At 54.1% G+C, this 24,684-nt stretch overlaps 4 protein-coding genes across 5 annotated transcripts; all 4 read right to left on the bottom strand.

Moving 5' to 3' along the window:
- Window positions 1-477: 477 nt before the first annotated feature.
- Window positions 478-1,383, bottom strand: LHB (luteinizing hormone subunit beta). Its single transcript, XM_066265281.1, has 2 exons — window positions 1,005-1,383; window positions 478-748 (listed from the first exon to the last, which is right to left on the bottom strand). Exons 1-2 carry the CDS (start codon window positions 1,344-1,346, stop codon window positions 506-508), a joined length of 585 nt encoding a protein of 194 aa, XP_066121378.1. The 5' UTR covers window positions 1,347-1,383; the 3' UTR covers window positions 478-505.
- A 2-nt stretch (window positions 1,384-1,385) lies between these two features.
- SAXO3 (stabilizer of axonemal microtubules 3) lies at window positions 1,386-4,958 on the bottom strand. The gene is made up of 5 exons (XM_066265280.1): window positions 4,815-4,958; window positions 4,322-4,522; window positions 4,060-4,221; window positions 3,219-3,346; window positions 1,386-2,721 (listed from the first exon to the last, which is right to left on the bottom strand). Exons 1-5 carry the CDS (start codon window positions 4,851-4,853, stop codon window positions 2,349-2,351), a joined length of 903 nt encoding a protein of 300 aa, XP_066121377.1. The 5' UTR covers window positions 4,854-4,958; the 3' UTR covers window positions 1,386-2,348.
- A 2,183-nt stretch (window positions 4,959-7,141) lies between these two features.
- NTF4 (neurotrophin 4) lies at window positions 7,142-11,259 on the bottom strand. 2 transcript variants are annotated; one of them, XM_066265277.1, is made up of 3 exons: window positions 11,162-11,259; window positions 10,162-10,285; window positions 7,142-8,184 (listed from the first exon to the last, which is right to left on the bottom strand). In XM_066265277.1, exon 3 carries the CDS (start codon window positions 8,170-8,172, stop codon window positions 7,540-7,542), a length of 633 nt encoding a protein of 210 aa, XP_066121374.1. In that variant the 5' UTR covers window positions 8,173-8,184; window positions 10,162-10,285; window positions 11,162-11,259; the 3' UTR covers window positions 7,142-7,539. The 2 variants fall into 2 exon arrangements, with proteins under 2 accessions (XP_066121374.1, XP_066121375.1); XM_066265278.1 differs by lacking the exon at window positions 11,162-11,259 and adding an exon at window positions 10,667-10,820.
- Window positions 11,260-12,292: 1,033 nt separating this feature from the next.
- KCNA7 (potassium voltage-gated channel subfamily A member 7) lies at window positions 12,293-18,230 on the bottom strand. Its single transcript, XM_066271582.1, has 2 exons — window positions 17,592-18,230; window positions 12,293-15,921 (listed from the first exon to the last, which is right to left on the bottom strand). The coding sequence occupies exons 1-2, from the start codon at window positions 18,144-18,146 to the stop codon at window positions 15,106-15,108; spliced, it is 1,371 nt and encodes a 456-aa protein (XP_066127679.1). The 5' UTR covers window positions 18,147-18,230; the 3' UTR covers window positions 12,293-15,105.
- Between the last annotated feature and the right edge of the window lie 6,454 nt (window positions 18,231-24,684).

The following is a 24,684-nucleotide window of genomic DNA, read 5'->3' as shown; positions in this document are numbered from 1 at the left end:
CCATCATGTGTGTATTGTGTGTGCACACGTGCTTGTATACCCTGAACTCAAAGAAAGTCATCCCACCCTGACCAGGCGGTGGCTCAGTGGATAGAGCGTCGGACTGGGATGCAGAAGGACCCAGGTTCAAGACCTCGAGGTCGCCAGCTTGACTGCGGGCTCATCTGGTTTGAGCAAAAACTCACCAGCTTGGACTCAAGGTCGCTGGCTCCAGCAAGGGGTTACTCAGTCTGCTGAAGGCCCGCGGTCAAGGCACATATGAGAAAGCAATCAATGAACAACTAAGGTGTCACAATGCGCAATGAGAAACTAATTATTGATGCTTCTCATCTCTCTGTTCCTGTCTGTCTGTCCCTGTCTATCCCTATCCCTCTCTCTGACTCTCTCTGTAGAAAAAAAAAAAAAAAGTCAGCCCCAGGGTGCGGTTTGAGAAGCTTTTATTGGGAAAGGAGCATCTGCTGGCTCCCAGTCAGAAGGGGCATGGGAGGTTGGGGTGGGGGGATCCTTAGAGGAAGAGGAGATCTGGGAGGGTGGGGTGGTCACAGGCCAAGGGTTGGGCTCTGGGACCCCCGCAGTCGGAGCTGCTGAGACGGCAGGGCCCACAGCGACAGCTGAGGGCCACAGGGAAAGAGACCATTGGGTCCACACCAGGCGGGCAGCCAGGGAGCCGGATGGAGGCAAAACTCAGTTCACGGTAGGTACACACAGGCTGGGGTACAGGTGGCAGAGCGGCCGGCAGCACCCGCACCTGGAGGCCAGGGCAGGGGTAGGTGTGGCATGGGCATCAGCCCAGGGCCAAGCCCTCCCCAGCCTCCCCTCTGTACTCTCCCACATGCCCAGCTTTGACTCCAGTTCCCCAGCCCCTACCCAGGGGGGCAGGCCACACTTCCACCCTGCTGCCGCCTATCTTCTGTGGGCCAGGCCCTGAGCGATCCCCTTAGTGCTGAGGTGGCAGCACCCGGCCTCAGACCACGGGCAGGCCCTGCCAGCTCTGGGTAGCTCACCATGCTGGGGCAGTAGCCAGCGCAGATGCTGGTGGTGAAGGTGATACAGACCGGGCAGGCCTCCTTCTCTGCAGCCAGGGTGGCGTTGATGGGCCGGCACAGTGGCCGCAGTGGCCCTCTGGATGCCTGCATCCCACCCATGCTCAGCAGCAGCCACAACAGTAGCCCCTGAGACAAGGCCGCTGCCTCAGCCACAGCCTGAGGCCTCTGCCCAGCCCTTGTCCTCACATTCCCATGTACACACGTCCAGGGACCCAGTTCCCCTGCCTGACAACTTCCCTTTGGGGCCAGCCCCTCCACTCTGACCCCCCATCCCAATACACCGGAGATTCCGGGTACCATACATACTCAGGCCCTGCCCACCCACTGCTTCCCGCTTCCCAGGCCTCCCAGGGAGCCAGCCGGCTGGCCACACCCTTGTCCAAAGAGGCCTTCACCGCGTCTCAGGATGCTCTTGCCGATTAAGGCGCCCTACGGTCTTACCTGAAGCATCTCCATCCTCGGTGCCTCCCAACCGTGTTTACCTGGTTTTATACCTGTAGGCTGTGGGGGCGGCAAGGCCACTGGGGGTGGTAGTATGGCGGGGTAACCTGGACACTAATCTCCAGGGGTGAGAGGCGGACAAGGTCAGGGAGGTACAGGAGTGGCTAAGTGGAGCATACACGCCCGCCCCCCATTACTGAGTGGCTCAGTACCAAGAAGCAGGACACACCTGACCTCTGACTTCACAGACTCAAATCCTCACATTGCTAGAGAGGTCGTGTTGGGGGCAGGAAATAGCGGATAGGAAACCCTTGGCTGTGAGGGCAAGTTGCGTAGCCCTGCCTCTACTTATCATGGGAGGAGGCTGGAACTGGCCCCTCCAACGACCCTGGAGTGGTGAACGACCGGAAGCCTTAACCCTACTCCACCTGCTATAGACTGAAAGCCCGAGTCGAACCTCTTAGGAGGGGCTTGGCTTCAATATCGCGCTCAGGAAACGGTTCACCTGCACGTAAATATCCCCCTCCACAGGATGCAGCGAAAGCGCCATCTGCCTCACAGCCCCCAGAAACCAGACTGCCGGAGCTGGAGCGTTATACTATTCAACTCTGTCTTAGACCAAGATAAGCTCGTCCTCTCCTGCGGCAGAGGGCACGTCCCGCCCGCAGGCCCACAGCTCCGAAGTACATATTCCCGGCCCTCGCCCGCCAACCACAGTCGAGTGGGCGTGTCCCAGGCTCTGCCCTACTCCGCGCGATGGGCGGGGTTCCCAAGCCCAGCCCCGCCTACTGTGTTCCCTGTCGCTTCTCGGCTTCGCCCCTGTTTGGGGGATCCTGTCTGCGGCGGGGGTGGCCCCGCGGCTCAGACAAGCGCAGGCTTCAAGCTGCCGTAGCCGGAGTTCTCGGTGCGGTAGGCTTGCGGCACGCTGTAGATACCCGGCACCGGCTTCCAGTGGGAACCGCCGCAGGGCAGCTCCAGTGGGCAGAAACGGTCAAGCCGGCCGAGCGGCTGCAGCGGGGGGCTGTAGGACTCCTGAGCCAGAGACAGCGCCCCGCGGTGCGGCACAGCAGGTGTCACCGGGGGGGCACGGGGCACACGGATCCGCGGTGGCTTGGGCAGCCGAGGCGAGCTGGGATAGGGTGGCCACTGGGCGCTGTGACCCCAGACCTTGGGCGGCTCCTCGAAGCTCCAGTAGTCCAGCGAGTCCTTGCAGGGGTATCCAGACAACTCCTTGCTGTTGAGGGGAGGCAGGGTAGGGAGGGCACAGCTGGATTCTTGGAATGAGGCCTCGGGTTCAGACCTCGGGTCCTGAGGAAGAGGCAGATCTGTACTCTCCTGCATTTTGAGGAGAGGGTACACTTGTAGGAGTTGGGAACCACTTAGAATGGTGCTAGAGACTCCTAGCCTGGGTTACTTAAGCACCTGGAACCTGGAGTTTTTGCATCCTTGGGAAGGAGTATCTGGGGACTCAAATGCCAAAGTAGCCCCGCCCCAAACCGTCAGGACCCTGCTCCTACACCCAGAGCTACCTTTAGGCCCTCAGCAGGCTTCGCGTTCCTGAGAGTTAACACTAAGAACACCTGGGCGCTAAAAGAGGTAGGGGCTGGGGTCTGAACTTCTTTCTGGTTATAAGTCAGAGAGGGGGAACCTGCTCCAGGGGAGGGGATAGGCGTTCCACCAGCCTATGAGGGGCTGTGCAGGGGGCGGTGCCGACGGAGGACCCAGGCTCACTTCGGAGAGGCCCGGAAGTCCCAGGCCAGAGTAGTCAGATAGAGCTGATGGCGGTCCGGGATGCTCTGGTCGGATAGTGTGGAAGGCCAGCCGGCCAGCTTGGCGTTCTTCGTCCAGGGAATGAGAGCCTGAGGAGGATAGAGCAGGAGGAATGATCAAGAAAGACGTTTCATATCCTGTTTCATATCCCTTGGGTCCCAGACTGAGAACTTGATTCCTTCAGATTCAACAGCCCTTCTGGACCAGGCCTCCACACACGCCCCCAGAGTCAGAATCTTTTCTGACTAATCACCTGCCAGCGCACTTCAGCTTCACTCCCCAAATCAGAACCCCTTACTAGGGTTACTCCAACACCCAAACACTTTCTGCCTGTCATTGAACACCAAGCCAAGCCCCCACACTAAAACCTTCTTTGTCTTGCCACTGGAATTAAGCTGCATCTTGGCCAACAATTCCTCCTAGAAAACCTAACCTCGCCTCCTGCTCGGACCAGGTCCCCGAATATTCCAGACCCGCCCCCAAGCACAGTCCCCGCTGCCTGGCCCCGCCCCCAGCCTCAATCCTCTCCGTAACCCGCCTCGGCATTTACTAGTTGCTCCAGGAGCCCGGGCTGAGTTTGGGAAACTCTCCGCCTTCTGGCCCCGCCTCAAAGCGTCTAAGCCGTTTACCCAGTCTAGTACTCTTCTAATTCCGCTCCAGACTTTTTAGTCTCGCCCTAGGCTAGATATTCCTTCTGGCCCTTCCCCAGGGTCTAAGTTTGGTCCTAGCATTTATAGCCCTTCCGACCCTACCGCAGGCGCTTCGAGCTGTCCCACAGAGCCCGCGCGGTTTTCTCTGCTACCTGGGAAGGGCCCCCACGTTGGTGGTCCGCAAGCTCCAGAGGCTGGGGCTCCACGTGGAAAGTGGCGCACTGGTCCAGGCCTGGCCAACCTGTATACTGCGCCCTCGTCTCACTGCACTGGTGCTTTGTGATCGGAGGGAGGCAACCGCCGCGAAGTCTGAGCTGCGGGAAGTCGAGGTGGAGAACCGACGTGAGGGCGCAGGGGACTTAATTGCGGTCCTCGGCCCTTTCTCTCGCGGACCTCAACATCTCAGAACCTTACCTTTTCCCCTAAATCCTTGATCCCCAGGGTTCGCGTGGGGTCCGCAAATTCTGGGGCCCTGGGCTGCGCGTAGGGCCCGCCGTGGGTCTTAGGCACATAAGCGGAGCCAAAGGTTGTCTCCCATCTGTTGATGACCTCGTCGAAAGCCCAGATGTGCAAATCCTGCATTGCCGCTGGGGGCAGGGGCCCCGCCACAGTGGACTAGGCAGAAGGCGCGGAACGTCAGCTAAAACAACTCAGGCGCCCGGGCGGCCAGCCCTCTCTGATCTCTTCCAGTTGGTCCTCAGCCCTTTCCTCCCTCTAGTTCCAGGCTTCGAGGTTCCCTGACCCTTCCTCTGTCAGACTCAGGACTCCAACCTTCCTCCTTCAGTTAGAAGTCCAAGCCACCAACCCCTCATTATTTTCAGCGGGGGCCTGGGTCTCCGGGTCCCTCCTTCAGACAGGAGTCTGGACTTCCAGGCTCCTCTTGGCGACGAGCCTAGGGTTCTCTCACCTGGAGAGTAGGCGGGGGAAAGGGCGTGGATGGGATCATGTGGTGGGCGACACCACTGCTGGTGAGATGCCAACTGGGCCAGGACCTAGGCACCTCGGTCCCAGAGGCGGGGGGCCAGGGACGGCCATAGCACAGAGCTGGGGTCCGACCTGCCATGATCTCCCCCCACCCCCCCGCCTTGTAGCCAAGCAGGAGAAGGCTTGTTGTTGTTGTTGCCCTAGGTGACAGAACCCACCCACGCTGAGTCCAGCCAATGGAGGCCCTGCACGTGTGTGGATGGGTGCAGTGAGAGACCCACACACAGAGGAACAGGGACTTTGACAGAAGAGGGCAGAGACCCTAACTAGGGCACAGAAACTCAGAGAAGTGGAAGGAGGGGAGACCCAGACAGACAGGAGGGCAGAAATGGAGAACAAGGGAAGGAGAAACAAGTTCAATTTTAGAGTTTTAGACAAAGACCCCTGAAGTGGAGCACACAGACTCACAGCAGGGACAGCAGAGAGGGAGACAGAAACCTGGGGCAGAGGTCCAGGAAGGGGGAAACAGAGACTCTGTGGGGAGACCCAGAGAAGGAGAATAGAGACCACTCAGCACACCAGGAAATCCATGAGAAACACTATTTCTATAGGATCCCTGCCCTCCCTGCCTGCAGCTCCCTCTGCCAGGCCAACTTCTTGAGGGGGGGGGGGGGGTAACACTTTGCCCGGGATGCTCCTTCCTCCCTGAGTGTGAAGTCAGCCTCAGTGTCGGCTTCATCTGTCTTGCTGCCTTTGACTGAGCTGAAAACTTCCACCTGGGTATAGGTGTGGGCAGAGGGAGAGACCCGCAGAGAAATACTTAGCCAAAAAGGGGATTGTAGTGGTGTGGAAAGTTTTGACGGCAAATAAGAGAGTGTGTTGGGGGAGAGGGATGGGGATTTCTATGTCCTTAGCCCAAAATTGGCCCCCAAAAAGAAAAGTCTGTGGGCTGGAAACAGGTGTGAGGCTATGGGCTGGTAATGTGGGAAGGGCTGTCCTGAGATCTGCTCCTGACTTCCCCTGTCACTGCCTCACTTCAAAGACCTTTTGATCAAAGCTTCTGTCTCCTCAGCCCCCACTAACCCATCCCATCAACCCATTCTTTTTTTTTTTTTTCTTCCCTGAAGTAAGAAAAGCCGGGAGGCAGAGAGACAGACTCCTGCAAGCGCCCAACCGGGATCCACCCGGAAAGCCCACTAGGGGGCAATGCTCTGCCCATCTGGGCAGTTGCTCCGTTGCTCTGTTGCAACCGGAGCCATTCAAGTACCTGAGGTGGAGGCCACGGAGCCATCCTCAGCAACTGAGCCAACTTTGCTCCAATGGAGCCTTGGCTGTGGGAGAGGAAGAGAGAAATTAAAAAGAAAGGAGAGGGGGAAGGATGGAGAAGCAAATGGGCGCTTCTCCTGTATGACCTGGCAGGGAATCGAACCCATGAACTTCCACATGCCAGGCCGATGCTCTACTGCTGAGCCAGATGGCCAGGGCCCCATCAACCCTTTTTTTTTTTTTTTTTTAACAGAGACTTAAAACAAGTCAGAGAGAGGGATAGACAGGGACAGACAGACAGGAACGGAGAGAGATGAGAAGCATCAATCATCAGTTTTTCCTTGCAACACCTTAGTTGTTCATTGATTGCTTTCTCATATGTGCCTTGACCACGGGCCTTCAGCAGACTGAGTAACCCCTTGCTCAAGCCAGCAACCTTGGGTCCAAGCTGATGAGCTTTGCTCAAACCAGATGAGCCCGTGCTCAAGCTGACGACCTTGGGGTCTTGAGCTTGGGTCCTCCGCACCCCAGTTCGACGCTCTATCCACTGCGCCACTGCCTGGTCAGGCTCAACCCATTCTCTAGACAGGGAAAATTGAGACTGCATTCTGTTCCTCATTTAGGCTTCTGGGGTCCTTTCTCCTGTTGGATTTTCCCAGCCCACTCAAAGGCTATCAGTGAGTGTCCAAATGACCCCTGATCCTTGCCAGGGGTCAGGACTGGTCAGAACCTCATTTCTTACTAAAGCTGGACAACTTTAAGGTTTATTTCTTTCCCAATATGGGGTAAAGGTTGAGACAGGAAAGGGTGGTAGAAATCTGACTTCAATGCCCCACCAGGGCCAAATTTTCTAGCATCTTGACCTATCATTCAATCTCACTTGAGTTTTTACTGTGATGGATAGGTCACTACATCAAAACAGAACATTTTTGCCCCATCTGACCTAGTAAACTTCCTATTTGAACCCGAGCTCCCAGCTTGTTGCTTGTGTTTTCCAGTTTTTCTACTTCCCTGCCCACTTCTTGACATATTTCATTTTTGTCACTCTCTCCAGGATGGGCAGGGTGAAATCCTCTGAGATCACATAATCAGCAACTTAGAAGCCAAAGACCTCCAATGGTCAAATCCACCAGAGTTGATCTAACAAGTTGTGTATTAGAGCTGATAAACAGTAGGCACTCAGAAAATATTGGCTATCATCATCATCATCATCACCTTTGAGTTCACAGGAGAATTCCTATTCATCCTTCAAAACTCCATTTGGTTTCAACACCTATCTTGTACAGATCGAGCTCTCAAAATTAGAGAGCTGTGATTTCATGATTATTTAACAAGTTCCCAAAATGAAGCCCAGAGCAGCCAGGTCACCCCTGAGGTCCCTTAGCATCCAGCTATCTTCTTCCTCTGCTTGCCCAGTTCCTTCCTGCGCATGCGCACGGGCCTCAGGCCCGGCCTGCCCGGCTGAGAAGTGTGCAGACGCAGGCAGTGTCAATGCGAATCCATCGCCAGCCCACTCGGCCCTGAGCGTCAGTGGTCAATGCCCGCACATAGGATTGCTTGGCCTTACACTCGGACAGCCAGTGCCTCCGGTCTACACCACGGCAGCCCCCTCCCCCTGCACCAGGGCCACCTTCCCCAGTGTTGTCAGCCTTGCAGCGGGTCTCAAAGAAGTACTGGCGAAGGGGGCTGCCACCAGCTGCAGGCACCTCGCCCAGCACCTCCACCTCGCGCCCACGCAGGTCCACTGCTGTCCGGCGGTCTGTCACCCAGCTGCTGACTGCATCGCATACAGCCAGCTCTCCCCGGCGACTCGCTGGTGCTGTCTCGCTCACACCTCGCCGACTTCGGTTAGCAGGGCTGCCTGGTAGCTCCTCAAAGGCCCCGGCCTCTAGCAGGAAGAGCAGAGGGGGGTCCGCGGGAGCGCCTCTGGACAGCGCTACCCGGGGAGACAGGAGGTCCCACTCAGGAGCTGGAAATGGGGGCAGTGGTGAGGGTGGGAGATGGGGTTCCATTGGGACAATGGGGAGGAGGCAAAGGAGGAGGGTGGGGAGGGACCATGAGGGGTGGGGGAGCATCTCGCTGAGCACCTGAGGATGGAAAGGAAAGCTGGAGTTAGAGAAGAGGGTCACAAGTTAGGGGGGGACCTGCATGCCAGAACCACAGGAAGGCCCTAGTTCTAGAACTTGGGGGACCCTACATTCTACCATTGAAAAGTACCCATTTCCAGATTATAGTACTACTATTATTAATAACTATCATAGCCTGACCAGGCAGTGGCACAATGGATAGAGCATTGGGCTAGGACACTGGGGACCCAGATTTGAAATACAAAGGTTGCTGGCTTGAGCGCGGGCTCACCAGCTTAAGTGTGGGGTTGCTGGCTTGACTGGGGATCATAGACATGACCCCATAGTCGCTGGCTAGAAGACCAAGGTCGCCTTCTTGAGCTCAAGGTTGCTGACTCGAGCAAGGGGTCACTGGCTCAGTTGGAGCCCCGGGATCAAGGCACATATGAGAAAGCAATTAATGAACAACTAAGGAGCTGCAACTATGAGTTGATGCATCTCATCTCTTTTCCTTCCTGTCTCTCTCTTGTGCTAAAGAAAAAAAAATTTTTTTTTTCTTTCTGAAGCTGGAAACAGGGAGAGACAGTCAGACAGACTCCCGCATGTGCCCGACCGGGATCCACCCGGCACGCCCTCCATGGGGCGAAGCTCTGCCCACCAGGGGGCGATGCTCTGCCCATCCTGGGCGTCGCCATGTTGCGACCAGAGCCACTCTAGCACCTGAGGCAGAGGCCACAGAGCCATCCCCAGCGCCCGGGCCATCTTTGCTCCAATGGAGCCTTGGCTGCGGGAGGGGAAGAGAGAGACAGAGAGGAAGGCGCGGCGGAGGGGTGGAGAAGCAAATGGGCGCTTCTCCTGTGTGCCCTGGCCGGGAATCGAACCCGGGTCCTCCTCACGCTAGGCCGACGCTCTACCGCTGAGCCAACCGGCCAGGGCAAGAAAATTATTATTATAATTATTTTGCTACTATTACTAATAATAGCAAACAATTGCTGAAATACAGACTCAGAGAGGTAACTTGTACCAGGTCACACAGCCAGCAAATGCCAGAGGTGGATCTCAAACCCTGTCTGAGCAACTCCACTCTGTTCTGCATCCTAAAGGAGGTTTGAGGTTCCAAAATTCTGAGAAAGGCCAGTTCTAGAATCCTAGGGAGACCCAACTTTAGGTCAAAACTGTCACTAAGGCCCTGGCCGGTTGGCTCAGTGGTAGAGCATCGGCCTGGTGTGCAGGAGTCCTGGGTTCGATTCCCAGCCAGGGCACACAGGAGAAACACCCATCTGCTTCTCCACCCCTCCCCCCTCTCCTTCCTCTCTGTCTCTCTCTTCCCCTCCCGCAGCCAAGGCTCCATTGGAGCAAAGTTGGCCCAGGCGCTGAGGATGGCTCTGTGGCTTCTGCCTCAGGCGCTAGAGTGGCTCTGGTTGCAACAGAGCGACACCCCAGATGGGCAGAGCATCGCCCCCTGGTGGGTGTGCCGGGTGGATCCCGGTTGGGTGCATGCGGAAGTCTGTCTGACTGCCTCCCTGTTTCCAACTTCAGGAAAAAAAAAATTAATTAATTAAAACTGTCACTAAGAAAGCCAGAAAAACACTTCCTCTCTCCGACAGAGATTCAGTTTCCCTGTCTGTGATTGATCTGGGGCTGGGAGATGCAGGTGAAGGTGTGTGTACTGCATTTTCTTTTTTTAAAAATTTATTGATTTATTTTAGAGAGACAGACAGAGGAAGGGAGAGATAGGAAGAGAGGAACAGAAGGAGAGGAGAGAGGGAGGGAGGGAGGGAAGAAAGGAGAAAGAAGCATTCACTGTTGTTCTACTTAGTTGTGCATTCATTGTTTGCTTCCCATATGGGGATGGAACTGCAACCCTGGTGCCTCTGGAGGACACTGACTGACTGAACTAACCAGCCAGGGCATGGATACTGCATTTTCTCTAAAACATTCTGGAAGCCTGTGGTTCTGGAAAAGGATGGTGTGGAGAGGACAGGGTGGTTACCAGACCTGTCAGCACCTCCTCCGCCTCCTAGCTCCTGGGCTGGGGGCCCCCAGGCTCCTGGGGGCCCCTGTGGGGGACACAGGTGGCCCCCTCCTTCCTGACATCTCAGGAGAGGGAGGGGGCAACCACCTAGGGAAAGAAGGGAACAGGCAGGTTATATAGGCAGGTGGGGGAGGCGTCCTGAACCCCTAGCACTCCCCTTCCCAGTGTTCCACTTAAAGTGTTGGGTACCCTAGTCAAGGCCACGCCCCCTTTTCAGGCCCAGGTGATGGCTCCTGGCTGGAATGGGAAGCAGATGGGGGGAGGAGAGGGGAGAGGAGAGGCTGGAAAAGATTACATCCTCCTTGGCCCATTCATCTCTCAGACAGGGTGGGGGTGGGGGGCTGGCCTGGACACCCGGGTACCTGAGGGCCCGCTCTCAAGAAGCCCTGAGTCCCTGAGGCTGCTTCCTGGAATGTTTTCCCCACACAGGACAGGCCAGGGCCCGTCCAAGGCTTCTACCGCACATACCTGGAGTGACTGCCTGCCTGGCTGGGAGATGGGAATGGGAAGGTGGGGTGTGAAGAGGGGTGCACGTTGACCCAGCCAGGACCAGGACTGTAGGTCCTCTTCTCTCAGACCAGGAGTGCTGGGTCCCAGCTGCCTCTTCCCGTGGAGTCCAGATCCTCAGCCCCCTCCCTCAGACCCAGGAGCCCAGGACACCGGCCCCTCCTCCCTCAGACCCGGGAGTCCGGGCCCCCAAACCGTCCTTCCTCAGATTCAGGAATTCTGGAGTTCAAAGCCCCTCAGGTACTCGGAATACGACTCCCATAAGATTCAGGTTGGGTACTAAACTACTGAGACCCCCACCGGGTGTAACCCGCCGATCCTCTGGAACCTTTCCCCGCTGCCTCAGTTTCCTCAGCCAAGCCCCGCCCCCTCCGGCCCCGCCCACGTCCCTCCCTACCCGGGGGCAGGGCGACCCGGACGCCGGAATCCCGAAGGAGGAGGTGCTGAGGCTCTTACCTGGGGCGTCCTTCTCCGCTCCCTCGGCTGCCCCTGGCGTGGTGGCGGCTCCTCCTCCCGCTCGCTGGCTGCGGGGACGCCCGCGTGCTTGCCGGCCCCTCGCTGCACAAGCTCCAGAGGGCCCGGGTCGGGGGCGGGGGCGGGGCGGCGCCCGACGGCGGAGGAGGGGCCGGGGGATCCCGCCTTCCACACGCCGGCTGGGACCTCAGAAGCCCGGTCTGGCTCCCTCAGCCATCCACCCGCCTCAGTCCCAGGAGGCCAGGCGCCAGACCCCCCTCCCTCTCAACCCTGGGGTCCGGGCCCCCAGCCCCTCCTCTCTCAGACCCAGAGTCTGGACCCCCAGCCCCCTCCTCCCTCAGATCCAAGAGTCTGGCCCCGAGATTCCTTTGCATTCTTTTGCCAGTTAAGTGTCAATCCGCAGGAAGATTCCCACCCTCTGGTTTCATCCCCACTTTCCCAGGAGCCCCAGGCCAGACATTAACCAGCTGGGCTTGGGCAGTGATAAGGCCCCAGGCCGGGGAGACAGTGGATGTGGGGGGCTCCCCCACATAGTCCTCTCTCCTGGAATTTCCTGGGTGGGGACTGGGGAGAGGGTCTTGTCCTGAGCTCAGATAAGAGCAATTCAAGGTATTATAGGACTCAGAGTTTAGATATGGTTTGGGAACAGAATGACTTTAGAGAAAGAAAGAGAATAGTGCCAGATGGAAGGGAGATGGGAAAAGTCACAGAGATGGAGAGTAAAAAGGGGCAGAGTCCAAGAGAAACAGGAGGACAGCAACCCAGAGAGAGAAAAGACTCAGATCCAAAGAGAGAGGACAGACACCTGGAGAGAAAGGGCCAGAACCCAGAAGGGGGACAGAAATCCAGAGAGAGAGAGAGAGAGAGAGAGAGACCCTAACACAGGGAGATGGGAGTTGGAGTCTAGGACAGTCCTGTTGCAGGGCCCTTCACCCCTCCCCGGGTTTATTTTCAAGAGGAAAGCTGACACTTGCCTTAGGGGGTGGCGGGCATCCCATACCCGTCTCTCAGCCTAAATATAGCATGACAAGGTGGCAGGAAGGGTGTCCCCGGATTAGGGTGTTCCCCTCTCCTTTCCCCATCCCAGCCAAGGCAACATAGAAGGAGGCCACAGTTGTTTATTAAGGTGGAGGAGGGACACTTCCCAGGCTTTGAATGTTCACTGGAGTCACCTCCCTGACCTCTCCATATTCTTCCCAATCCCTAAACACCCAGCATGTCCCACCCCTACCAGAGGTAGTCTATGTAACTCCCAGACTCTGATAGGGTAGCACAGCACAGGAGAGTTAGCCAAGAGGAGTAACAGTCTCTGTCTCCCTTCTGTCTCTGCCTCCCCCCTCTCTTTGGTCTCTCTCCCCCTTCCTGCATCTCTCTTTCTCTTTATCTCTGTCCCCCCCCCAGTTCTCTGTTCCCCTCTCTCTGGGTCTCCGACCCTTCCCCTCTGGTTCTCTCCCCCTGCTGTGGGTCTCCATTGTACCCCTGGGTCTCTGACCCCTCTCAGGCCACTGCTCTCTTCTCTCCTGCTCCCCTTCCTCCTCGTGGGTGTCTTTCTTTGCCTCTGTCGCTGTCCTCTCTGTAGGTCTTGGTTCCTCTTTGCCTCGATCTCCCCCTCTTCTGGTCTCTGTGCTGGGCACTGCCTGCCTCCAAGACTCTGCCTCTCGTGTCTGTCCCCAGTGAAGGAGTCCGTCTCCATTTCTGTCTCCAGGTGTGCCGTTCTCTCCATTTCAGAGAAAAGTGACAACCTCCATAGCTTATATCTCCCTAGATTATATTATTTCTGACCTTTATCAAACTCTTCCCACAATCTGTACTTTCTATCTCTCTTTGTAAAAAAGGTAGTTGGATAAAACTGAATTTCTTAGTTGTTCCAAACTGAATTTCTTAGCTGCATTCTGAGTTGCTAACAGAGACTTCATGAGAAGTGTGTTCCCCTCAAACCAGTTTCCTTCTAATGTGTTACCCTGGTGCCTCTAAGATTTCATTTGACCAAAAAAAACCAAAACAACAACAACAACAACAACAAAAACAAGGAGAGGGGTTGTTATAGCTAAAAATAACAACAACAACACTCTGTAAACCACTGGATGAGTTTTAATAAATTGATACAAGTGCTTTGAATGATGCCTGGCACACATAGGGGAAGCCCTGTATGTGTGTTAGTGATTTAACCCTCCTCCTCTTCCACTAACCCTCAGTTCTGAAAGACCTCTTAAAATGTTTGGCTTCATGACCTTAGGTAACACCCTCCCCTCTGAGCCTCAGTTTTCTTGTTTGTGAGGCTGTTTGGACTTGAGAGGTCCTGTGAGTACCAGCAGGCTGATGAGACACGTGGGGTCAGGCAGCCTGCCATAAGCCCTGGCCCCTGGTAACAGTGACGGGCTGTCTGACCTTGGGAAGCCACGCTCATGCTCTAAGTCTGGTTCTTCCCCAGTTTGTCTGACAGCTGTCCTGGGCTGTGGGAGATGGGGTGGCCCGCCCCGACTTGGGATTCCATGGAACAGAGGCTGTGTCTCTCTTGGGCTCAGGGCACTGCCTTTTTCTTTAGTTCTCTTCCTCTGGGGCACTCTGGTCTGCCTCTAGCTCTGGTTGTCTGTCTCTCCCTGGGTGCCTGATGCCCTACTCTGGGCCTCAACCCCCCACTCTTGGTCTCTTTCTCCTTCTTGCTTTGAGTTTCTGTCCCCCTCCCTCTCGGTCCTTGTCTCCTCCTCTCTGAGTCTCTGTTCCTCTCTCTTCAGGTCTTTGTCTCCTCTTCTTTGGATTTCTCTCTTTCTCTGAGTCTCCGTCCTTCCCTAAGTCTCTGTCCCCCTCCTCTGGGTTTCTGTCCCCCAGTCATGTCTGGATAGAGTACAGACAGTGAGTCCTGCTCTCCCCCTCACCCTCTTCCCTTGTGGCTCTGATGTCCATGTCTGGAAGCAAAACTGTAGGCAAGGACAGATAGTAAGGGGGTTTCCATGGTAAATGAATCAGGTGTGGAGTAAATGGAAGGACTGTCCAGTTCAGTTTGTCTCCCAGAGTCAACAATGCCATGTTCACATCCTGATACGTGATCCATTCCCAGTGCTGATATTCTTGGGTCCTGGTGCTATCACTAAATCCAAAATGAACTAACATGGCCCTGTGGAGTTCATGCACACAGTCCAACTCAACCCAACATTCCTATCAGCCTCACAGTGACGATCTCAATGTAACTCAACTCAGCACGGCCCTATGAACTGGCCCTACGAGATTCATATGGTTATACAACTCAGTACGGTTCAACTTAATGTAGCCGTGAAAAACTTCCAGCCGCATAACTCTACACAATTCAACCCAACAGAACCCTGAGAGACTCACACGGTCATACATCCCAACTCAATTTAACCTAATGTGACCTACAAAGTTCACATTCTATCATTTGACTCTTGGTATTTCTACATGACTCACAAGTTCACAGGACCTAAAATAACATAGCCATAGAAGAATCACAAAGCCACACAATTTCCAACATGTCTCAACTCCACAACATCATGCATGAACATGGCCCTAGGCCTAGGGGACTCATCTCACAGAATCCCGCACAATGTAGTTGGACGAGGCTCACCTAGACTCACAACCCAACACAACACAACTCAACACAGAACAAAGAAACTCACACACTATGTGACCAGATCTATTTCAACACTACCCCAAAAAGCTCCACAGCCTTGCAAAAACCAATGCAGCCTCCCCTCAGCTCAGCATACCTCATTGCCATTCATTGCCACCTAAGGGAGGTACCTACAGGAGTACCAAGCCACAACTCAAGACCCAGTAAGACTCGGTGTTCCTCAACTCATTACCATTTAACCTAGTTCTTCCTAATCCCAACCCCCCCCCCCGAACTTCCCCTCCACCTTCCCCTCCATCCCTCTAAGGAAATGTGAGGTCCTCCAGGCCTCCACTGTCCCTCACACTTCAGTGACCATGTGTTTTCCAGGGGGGGGCCAGAGTGAAGGTGATAGCTCAGGCACATCTCCGTCCACCAATCCCCCATTGACCTTGCCCTCCAGTGGCCCACAGGGTTGCGTGTCCACATGGCTGTACATCCCAGCCTCTTCATCCTCTGTCTCTCGGTGGTAAAAGTAGCTGAAGTTGGAGACAATGACTGGCACAGGCAGGGAAATGGTTAGCACGCCGGCGATGGCACACAGAGAGCCCACTATCTTGCCACCCACGGTGACGGGTGCCATGTCTCCATAGCCGACTGTAGTCATGGTGACCACTGCCCACCAGAAGGACTCAGGGATGCTGGTGAAATAAGAGTCTTCCCGATCGACCTCAGCAAAGTAGACTGCGCTGGAGAAGAGGACTACACCGATGAAGAGGAAGAAGATAAGGAGGCCCAGCTCACGCATGGAGGCCCGCAGCGTCTGGCCCAATATCTGCAGGCCCTTCGAGTGCCTAGACAACTTGAAGATGCGAAAGACGCGTACCAGTCGGATGACTCGCAGGATGGCCAAGGACATGGCTGGCTGGCCCACCCCCCGCTGCCGGGCCAGCTCCGTGCCCAGCGCCACAAAGTAGGGCAGGATGGCCACAAAATCAATGAGGTTCATCACATTCTTGAAGAAGGCTGTCTTGCTTGGGCAGGCCAACAGGCGCACCAGCAGCTCAAAGGAGAACCAACAGATGCACAGTGTCTCCACCACAAAGAACGGGTCATCGAAGGGTGTGCGAGGTGGAGATCCAGGCACAGGGCTGGAGCCATTCAGCCGAGTGGGGAACTGCAAGAAGGAAGGGGTTAAGGGAGGACCACACCAGGGCTGGGACACACTGGAATGGTCACATTCATTTTTTAAAAATCCAACTACTGCCTGACCAGGCAGTGGCGCAGTGAATAGAGCGTCATTCTGGGATGCGGAGGACCCAGGTTCGAGACCCTGAGGTAGCCAGCTTGAGCGCGGCCTCATCTGGTTTGAGCAGAGCTCATCAGCTTGGACCCAAGGTTGCTGGCTTGAGCAGGGGGTCACTCGATCTGCTATAGCCCCACGGTCAGGGCACATATAAAAAAGCAATCAATGAACAACTAAGGTGTCGCAACGAAAAACTAATGATTGATGTTTCTCATCTCTCTCCGTTCCTGTCTGTCTGTCCCTATTTGTCCCTCTCTCTGTCTCTGAAAAAATAAAAATAAATAAAAATCCAACTACTTAAAAAAAAATCCAACTACTTATCTACAAAATGATCAATGGCTATTGCCCCCAGGTTACCAGTGTCCCAGCTGTCATAGACTCTCCCAGGATCCCAGGATTACCCCGGGACGGCTGGCCCCGTGGTCCCTCATCCTTCATTGATGGGGCTTCCGGAAATGATGATTGAGTGGGGTTCAATCTCTTCCCTTCCAAAGCCCACCCCAGCATTAATTTTCTAGGCAGGGATGGTCCCTGGACTGTCCCCATTCTCTTGTGCCCTGCCCTCCCAAATTCAGCCTAGGCTGTAATGGTTAAAGATCTTTCTGTCTGCCAAACCTCAGGGCCTCTCCTCCTACAGCTCCCAGCCAAACTTTCTTTGAGATGGATTCCTTCCCTACCCTAGCCCTCAGGGCCCACCACGCTGTCTCCTGCTACCTTTCTTCAAGCCCAATTCTCAGCACCTCCAGTCCATCCCTCCCATGAATTACTACCAGCTGCGCAGATCCCAGATTTTTCAGGTTCTCTGCCCAGTTTTGATTTTTTTATGTACCTCTCCGTCCTCCTGTCCTCCTCAAGCCAAGTTTCTCACCCGCCTTAACCCTGCCCTTTGATAGGACAGGTCCTTGTATTCAGATCCTCAGGCCCCGCCCCCATTGTTATACCCTCCGAGTCCCCAGCTTTTAATGATGGTGTCTGTCTCCTGACAGGTTTTGTCCCTGGGTTGCCCATTCCTCAAAGCCCCCTGCCCCAGCCTGACCAGGTGGTGGCGCAGTGGATAGAGTGTCGGACTGGGATGCAGAAGGACCCAGGTTCGAGACCCCGAGGTCGCCAGCTTGAGCGCAGGCTCATCTGGCTTGAGCAAAGAGCTCACCAGCTTAGACCCAAGGTCGCTGGCTCCAGCAGGGGGTTACTCGGTCTGCTGAAGGCCCGCGGTCAAGGCACATGTGAGAAAGCAATCAATGAACAACTAAGAAGTCGCAACGCGCAACAAGAAACTGATGATTGATGCTTCTCATCTCTCTCCGTTCCTGTCTGTCTGTCCCTGTCTATCTCTGCCTCTGTAAAAAAAAAAAAAAAAAAAAAAAAGCCCCCTGCCCCAACTATGATTGGCCAGGTGCCCCCGCCCACCCACACCCAGACCCCACCTTCTTGAAAGGCCGCGCCTCCCAATGCCTTTAACACGATTTTGATTGGCCAGACCTGTTGGCTCCGCCTACACCACATAAACACGCCCCCTTTCATCTGAGGCCCCGCCTCCTCACCTGTCCCGGAGCAGCCACAGCCGCAAGCCCCGGTTTGTCGCGGTCGTCACGGAAGTCAGGCAACGTCTCGAGACAGAAGACGACGATGGAGACGAGGATGACGAGCACAGAGACGACGGCGAGCACACGCGCGGCCTGCGAGCTCTCGGGGAACTCGAAGAGCAGCCACAGCTGGCGCGCGAAGGCGCGGCGCGGCAAGGGTCGCTCCGGCGGCACCGGACAGCCCTCATCCTCGCGCAGGCGCGCTAGCGCCGCCGCGCCCAGCCCATAGAAGGCCACCTCCTCCAGGAAGACGTCGAGCGGCACGTGCGCTGGTCGCCGCAGCCGCCCGCCGGACTGATAGTAGTAAAGCACAGCGTCGAAGCTGGGCCGATGCCGGTCGAAGAAGTATTCGCGGCGCGCCCCGTCGTAGAAGCGGCTGCGACGCGCCGGGTCTCCTAGTAGCGTGTCCGGGAAGCGACCCAGCGTGCGCTCCCGCGTCTCGAACCGCAGCCCGGCCACGTTGAGGACCAGCCGCTCGCAGCAGCCACACGGCGGCGGGCACCGCGGCTCCATGGCGCGCGCAGCCCCGGGGACCCGCCGACGGACGTGTGGCCCCGACGCCCGACCCAGCCCAGCCCCACCTCAGCCGCCGCCGCCCCAGCCTGGTGTCCGATGTCCACGCGTAAAAATAGCCCGGCCCTCCGGCCAGGGCGCGGGGGAGGGGGCGCCGTGACCCCGGCAGGGCAGAGGGTAGCCGCGCGCCCTCTGCCGGGGCGCCCGCCTTTGCCCCCAGCCACCGCCGAACTGCAATTTCTCCGTGTCTATCCCGCTTTCTGGTTCCCTTTCCCTTGGTCTCTCCATAACTCAGGATCTGTCCTGCGTGTCTACGGGTTTCCGTGTTTGTCCCTCGTCTTTTTAAAAAAAAATGAGTATCTGAGCTCCTCTGCTCAAAAAGTCACAAATTTCCACCTCTTTCTTCTCTCTTTACATCTGGCTATGCCTTTGATTTGGATCTCTGTCAGGGCTGTATCTCTGAGTGTCTTGGTGGGGCAGTTCTTTCCGAGTTTTGCCGTTCTGGGGGACTCTGTGTCTTGGTGTCTCTGATCTCAATCTTTGTTTTGACTCTTGTTTCTGGGGGGTCTATTAATCTGTTGTCTCCTTTGGTCTCTGCCTTTCCCCTCTGTCGGGATCTCTGCTTCTGCTTCTTATGTTTCTGGGTCTTTGTCTCTCATTATCTCTTAGCCCTCTGTGTCTCTGTGCCTAGGTTTCTTTGGGCGCTCCTTTGGGTCTCTTTCTTTCCCTGAATTATGGCGAGTCTCTGTCTTAGGGCCTCTGGAGGACTCAGGATCTCCGGAGTCACCTCTCTGAATCTCTCTCTGACCATCATCATTCTGAGGACAGTTCCTTCACTGTCCTCCTGGTGATTGTCTGGTTCTGGGACACTCCAGTAGTTGCAAAACAGGAGCATGTGCGCTCTTCACCCGATGTTCTCGCCAGAATCTCTTCCGGGGTCTCCACCTGGGTTTTCTACTAGATACGCTGGAACCCAGCGAGACCTGAGCTATAGCCCTAAATAGTGTCAAAGGAGGCAGGGCCTGCCAAGAACAGGTGGGGGTGGGCTGGGGAGATGCCACAGGGTCACTCGAAGGGACCGAAGGACAGACAGACGGTAGCCTTCCAGCTACTGGTGTCCTATGACATCGCGTAAAAATAGCCCCTTCTGTTGGGCTTGGTGGGGAAGTGGAGGGATTGGTCACCTCGACTTCTGGGAATGTGGTCCCAGGCGCCCTCTGCTGGACGATTGGAGAGACAGTAAATGTCATTACTCCCTGCGAATTCCCGCATTCATTCTTTTCTCTTCTGGTCTACAGTTTCTTTCTGGGGTGCTGTCACCATCCCTCTGGATTTCTGTGTCCTGCTCTCTGGGTCTCTCTCCTCCGTCACTCTATATCTGTCCCTCTCTTTCATGGTCTTTGACCCTCCTTTTTCTGGGTCTCTGTTCCCTATCTCTATGGTCTTTTTTCTCCCCTTCTCTCTGGTCTCTGTCTCCTCTTTTCTCTCATTCTCCAAGACCACAGAGACCCCCTCTATGTCTGTGTGTACGACCCCTGCCTCTTTCCTGCAGCTCAGTCTCTTACACCCACTTACCGCTGAGCCTGGAGGTAGGTGCTCCTCCTTGCCACTTCTAGAGAATTCTCCCTCTCAGCTCCTTGGAAGCTCAGCTGACCATGGACACCTCTCCCCATCCTTCTTTAATGGATTCCCCTTTCCCTCGGGCCTCTCCCACTCTGTCCTGGGAGGTTTCAGATCCTGGCGTCCTAGCCATTACTCTAAAATTGTCATAAGTCTTAGTCATTTCAATATTCCCATAGACGATCCTGCTAAAACCTGTCCTGTAGTGGGTTGTCCTTTCCCCCAAAAAACCATGTTTCTTGCCTAAAAAGTACTCCTGGGCCTGACCTGTGGTGGCGCAGTGGATAAAGCATTGACCTGGAAATGCTGAGGTCACCGGTTCGAAACCCTGGGCTTGTCTGGTCAAGGCACATATGGGAGTTGATGCTTCCAGCTCCTCCCCTCGTCTCTCTCTCCTCACTCTCTCTCTCTCCTCTCTAAAATGAATAAATAAAATTAAAAAAAATTAAAAAGAAAAAAAGTACTCCTGAACATTGCCACACTCTATCTAGAGGTAAAAAAAAATTAAAAAGAAAAAAAGTACTCCTGAACATTGCCACACCCTATCTAGAGGATTCCCTGTCCGTGGCTTTTGGGACTCCCTCAACCAACAGATTGTCTTGGAAGGAAAGCCATGTGATGTAAAAGGCAACCCAACTTTCCATCTTGTGTTTTTCCTTGGGACACTTCTGCAGGCCAGAAAACAAGGCCTTTGTGCAGAGGACCCGAGACTACTGGCCTTTGGCCTGGCTAAACTCACAGCTGATGACCAGTTCCAACCTGTAGCCATGTGATTGAGTCATTTTGGGAGCACGTCCTCTTGCCCCAACCAGGCTACCCCCACTGATCCACCTAGGGCACTCCCCCAGCTCTGCCCTGATTGAAAACTTGTGAGAATATAGAGAGATTTTTGGGGGTGGGGTGGGAGTGAGATTGCCACAGAGGTGAAATTCCCTTCTCACATCATACTGGGGGCATAAAGTTGATATGTTTGATCACTTACTTAGAGTAGTGTCTGCTGGGTTTCTCCACTATAAAGTTATTTTTTCCCCTTGTAATTAATGGCTATTTGGGGAGTCATCTTTCTTTGTTCGGTTAAGTTTATTGAGGTTTAGTTTACACACAATAAAATTTACTCTTGGCCCTGGCCGGTTGGCTCAGTGGTAGAGGGTCGGCCTGGCGTGCAGAAGTCCCGGGTTTGATTCCCAGCCAGGGCACACAGGAGAAGCGCCCATTTGCTTCTCCACCCCTCCCCCTCTCCTTCCTCTCTGTCTCTCTCTTCCCCTCCCGCAGCTGAGGCTCCATTGGAGCAAAGATGGCCCGGGCGCTGGGGATGGCTCCTTGGCCTCTGCCCCAGGCGCTAGAGTGGCTCTGGTCGGGACATAGCGATGCCCCGGAGGGGCAGAGCATCGCCCCCTGGTGGGCAGAGCGTCGCCCCTGGTGGGCGTGCCGGGTGGATCCCGGTCGGGCGCATGCGGGAGTCTGTCTGACTTTCTCTCCCCGTTTCCAGCTTCAGAAAAATACAAAAAAAAAATTTACTCTTTACAGCCTGACCTGTGGAGGCGCAGTGGATAAAGCATCCACCTGGAATGCTGAGGTCACCGGTTTCAAACCCCAGGTTAAGGCACATATGGGAGTTGATGCTTCCTGCTCCTCCCCCTTCCCTCTCTGTCTTTCTGTTGCTCTCTCCCCCTCACCTCTCTAAAATGAATAAATAAAATTTAAAATCCCAGTTTTTATTTTTAAAAAAATTTACTCTTTACAGTGTACACTTCTGTGAGTCTTGGCAAATGAATAGTCATGTAACCACACTATAATCAAAATAAACCACAGTTCTATCACTCCCCAAAGTTTGCTCTTTCCCTTTATTTTTTCTAAGTGACATTTTATTTTTTTAAATTGATTTGAGAGAAAGAAATGGAGGAGGAGGAAGAGAGAGAGAGAGAAGCATTCATTTGCTGTTCCACTTATTTGTGCATTCATTTGTCACTTCCCATATGTGCCCTGACTGGGGATTGAACCACAACTTCCTTTTTTTTTTTTTTTTCTTTTTTCTTTTTTTCTGAAGCTGGAAAGGGGGAGGCAGTCAGACTCCCGCATGCACCCGACCGGGATCCACCCGGCACGCCCACCAGGGGGTGATGCTCTGCCCCTCCGGGGCGTCACTCTGCCAGAGCCACTCTAGTGCCTGGGGCAGAGGCCAAGGAGCCATCCCCAGCGCCCAGGCCATCTTTTGCTCCAATGGAGCCTCAGCTGCAGGAGGGGAAGAGAGAGACAGAGAGGAAGGAGAGAGGGAGGGGTGGAGAAGCAGATGGGCACTTCTCCTGTGTGCCCTGGCCAGGAATCGAACCTGGGACTTCCGCACGCCAGGCCGACAGCCAACCGGCCAAGGCCAAACCACAACTTTCTTGTTTCGAGATGATGCTAGTCTAGCCGACTGAGCTAACCAGCCAGGGCCTCCCTTTTGTAGTCAATGCTCCTTCTTTCAGCTCTTAGAAACTACTGCTCTTTTATTTTCTCCCTCTATATCCCTGTAGTTCTTTTCCCCCCAGAATGTCAAATTGATGAAATCTTAAGTATATAGCCTTTGAACCTGGCTTCTTTCACTTAGATAATGCATTGAAGATTCTCTACTGTTGTGTGTATCAGTCCTTTCCTTCTTAATTCTCAGAAGTATTCCAAGGCATGGATGTATGCCCATTTGATTTTTCATTCATGTATGAGGGATGTTTAAGTTACAGTTCATTTGTGATGATTACGAATAAAGATAGACCCTGGCTGGTTTGCTCAGTGGTAGAGCATCAGCCCAGCACGCAGATCTCCTGGATTCAATCTCCAGTCAGGGCACACGTGAGAAGCCACCATCTGCTTCTCTTCCCCTTCTCTCTTCCCTTCTCACAGCCAGTGGCTCGATTGGTTTGAGCATTGGCTATAAGCACTGAAGATAGCTTGGTTTATTCAAGCATTGGCCCCAGACAGGGTTGCAAGGTAGATCCCAGTCTGGGTGCATGAGAGACTGTGTCACTATCTCTCATTTAAAAATAATTTAATTTAATCTAATTTTTATTTTATTATTATATATATATATATTTTTTGTATTTTTCCAAAGCTGGAAATGGGGAGACAGTCAGACAGACTCCTGCATGCGCCCGACCGGGATCCACCCAGCATGCCCACCAGGGGACGATGCTCTGCCCATCCGGGGCGTCGCTCTGTTGCGACCAGAGCAGAGGCCAAGGAGCCATCCCCAGCGCCCGGGCCATCTTTTTGCTCCAATGGAGCCTCGGCTGCAGAGGGGAAGAGAGAGACAGAGAGGAAGGAGGGGGGGAGGGGGGGAGAAGCAAATGGGCGCTTCTCCTGTGTGCCCTGGCCAGGAATCGAACCCGGGACTTCTACACGCCAGGCCGACGCTCTACCACTGAGCCAACCGGCCAGGGCCTAATCTAATTTTTAAAATTAATAAAACTGATGTAAAAATCCTTGTATTTGTTTTTGTTTGAACGTAAGTTTTCAGGTGTCTGAGTGGCAAATAGTGGGCTGTCTGTGTTTTATGATAGGTGTATGCTTAACTTTTTTGCCATCAGTAGATAATTGTGTCATATGACTTTCTATCTTAATATCTTTTCTATATAATATTCAAAAGAACAACAACAAAAAAAACTTCCTTGGCTGACCAGGCGGTGGTGCTGTAGATAGAGCATTGGTCTGGGATGCAGAGAACCCAGGTTCAAACCCCAAGATCACCAGCTTGAGTGTGGGCTTGTCAGCTTGAGCTCTGGGTTGCTGGCTTGAGCCCAAGGTTGCTGGCTTGACCAAGGGGGTCACTGGCTTGAAGCTCAAGATCACTGGGTTGAGCAAAGGGTCACTGGCTCTGTCAAGACACATATGAGAAAGCAATCAATGAACAACTAAGGTGCTGTAACAAAGAATTGATGCTTCTCATCACTCTCTCTTCCTGTCTGTCTCCCTCACTAAAACAAAACAAAACAAAACAAAAAAACCTTACTCATCTCTGCTACTATTACCTGTCGTACTCCCTTTGTAGCTCTAAAGGCTTTTTCCTACATGAGGTTTCCACTTCATCTCCCATCAACTTGGCAAGGTCACCTGCTATGGTTGCCAAACTTCAGTCCTCTCTTTGTATTCCTCAGTAACATTGGACACATTGAATACTGCTTCCTTTTTCCCCCTTGCTGCCTGTGTCTCGAACCACTCTTCCCTTCTCCATCTTTTCTCATTTCCTACGTGAGTTCATCAGTCACATGGCTTCAAATACTATCATCTCTACTCCAGTGACTCCCAAGTCTAGGTGTCCAGTCCCAAACTCTTCTGTAATTGTGCTATATCCTAACTTTCAACTCCGCTACTCCATGTGAGTGTCAAATGGGCCTCTCTGACATATCCAAACTCCCAAGTCCTCACCCCAGCCTCCCCCCCTTTTTTTTAGCGAGAGAGACAGACAGGAAGGGAGAGAGATGAGAAGCATCAACTTGTTGTGGCACTTTAGTTGTTCACTGATTGCTTCTCATATGTGCCTTGACCTGGGGGCTCTAGCTGAGCCAGTGACCCCTTGCTCAAGCTAGCTACCTTGGGTTTAAGCCAGTGACCATGGGGTCATCTATGATCCCATGCTCAGCTGGTGACCCCTGGGTTTTGAACCTGAGTCGTCAGTGTCCCAGGTCGGCGCTCTGTCCACTGTGCCACTGCCTGGTCAGGCTTCATTAACAGCACCATCAATCACCCATTTGCTCAGGGTACAAATTGTGGTAAGAGATTTATTATGATTAAGGGAAGATTAGCTTCATTTTAAAATTTCTTTTAAATTTGTTATTTTGAAATAATTTTGGATTTACAGGAAAGTTTCAAAAATCATACAGAGCTATCATATCTTTCAATGACCTTCTGCCAATGTCAACTTTTTTTTTTTTTACAGGGACAG

Source organism: Saccopteryx bilineata, chromosome 3 (genome assembly GCF_036850765.1).
Source record: "Saccopteryx bilineata isolate mSacBil1 chromosome 3, mSacBil1_pri_phased_curated, whole genome shotgun sequence".
Lineage (NCBI taxonomy): Eukaryota > Metazoa > Chordata > Mammalia > Chiroptera > Emballonuridae > Saccopteryx > Saccopteryx bilineata.
Note: the sequence above shows the minus strand (reverse complement) of the source record. Positions and strands in the feature narration are given on the sequence as shown.

Coding starts and splice junctions, on each gene's coding strand:
- LHB (XM_066265281.1), bottom strand. CDS start 1,346: ATGGTACCCGGAATCTCCGGTGTATTGGGATGGGGGGTCAGAGTGGAG. Junction 749..1,004: donor CTGGCTACTGCCCCAGCATG/GTGAGCTACCCA, acceptor CCTGGCCTCCAG/GTGCGGGTGCTGCCGGCCGC.
- SAXO3 (XM_066265280.1), bottom strand. CDS start 4,853: ATGATCCCATCCACGCCCTTTCCCCCGCCTACTCTCCAG. Junction 4,222..4,321: donor TCAAGGATTTAGGGGAAAAG/GTAAGGTTCTGA, acceptor GACTTCCCGCAG/CTCAGACTTCGCGGCGGTTG. Junction 2,722..3,218: donor GACTTCCGGGCCTCTCCGAA/GTGAGCCTGGGT, acceptor TCCCCTCAACAG/CAAGGAGTTGTCTGGATACC.
- NTF4 (XM_066265277.1), bottom strand. CDS start 8,172: ATGCTCCCCCACCCCTCATGGTCCCTCCCCACCCTCCTCCTTTGCCTC.
- KCNA7 (XM_066271582.1), bottom strand. CDS start 18,146: ATGGAGCCGCGGTGCCCGCCGCCGTGTGGCTGCTGCGAGCGGCTGGTC. Junction 15,922..17,591: donor CTGTGGCTGCTCCGGGACAG/GTGAGGAGGCGG, acceptor TCCTTCTTGCAG/TTCCCCACTCGGCTGAATGG.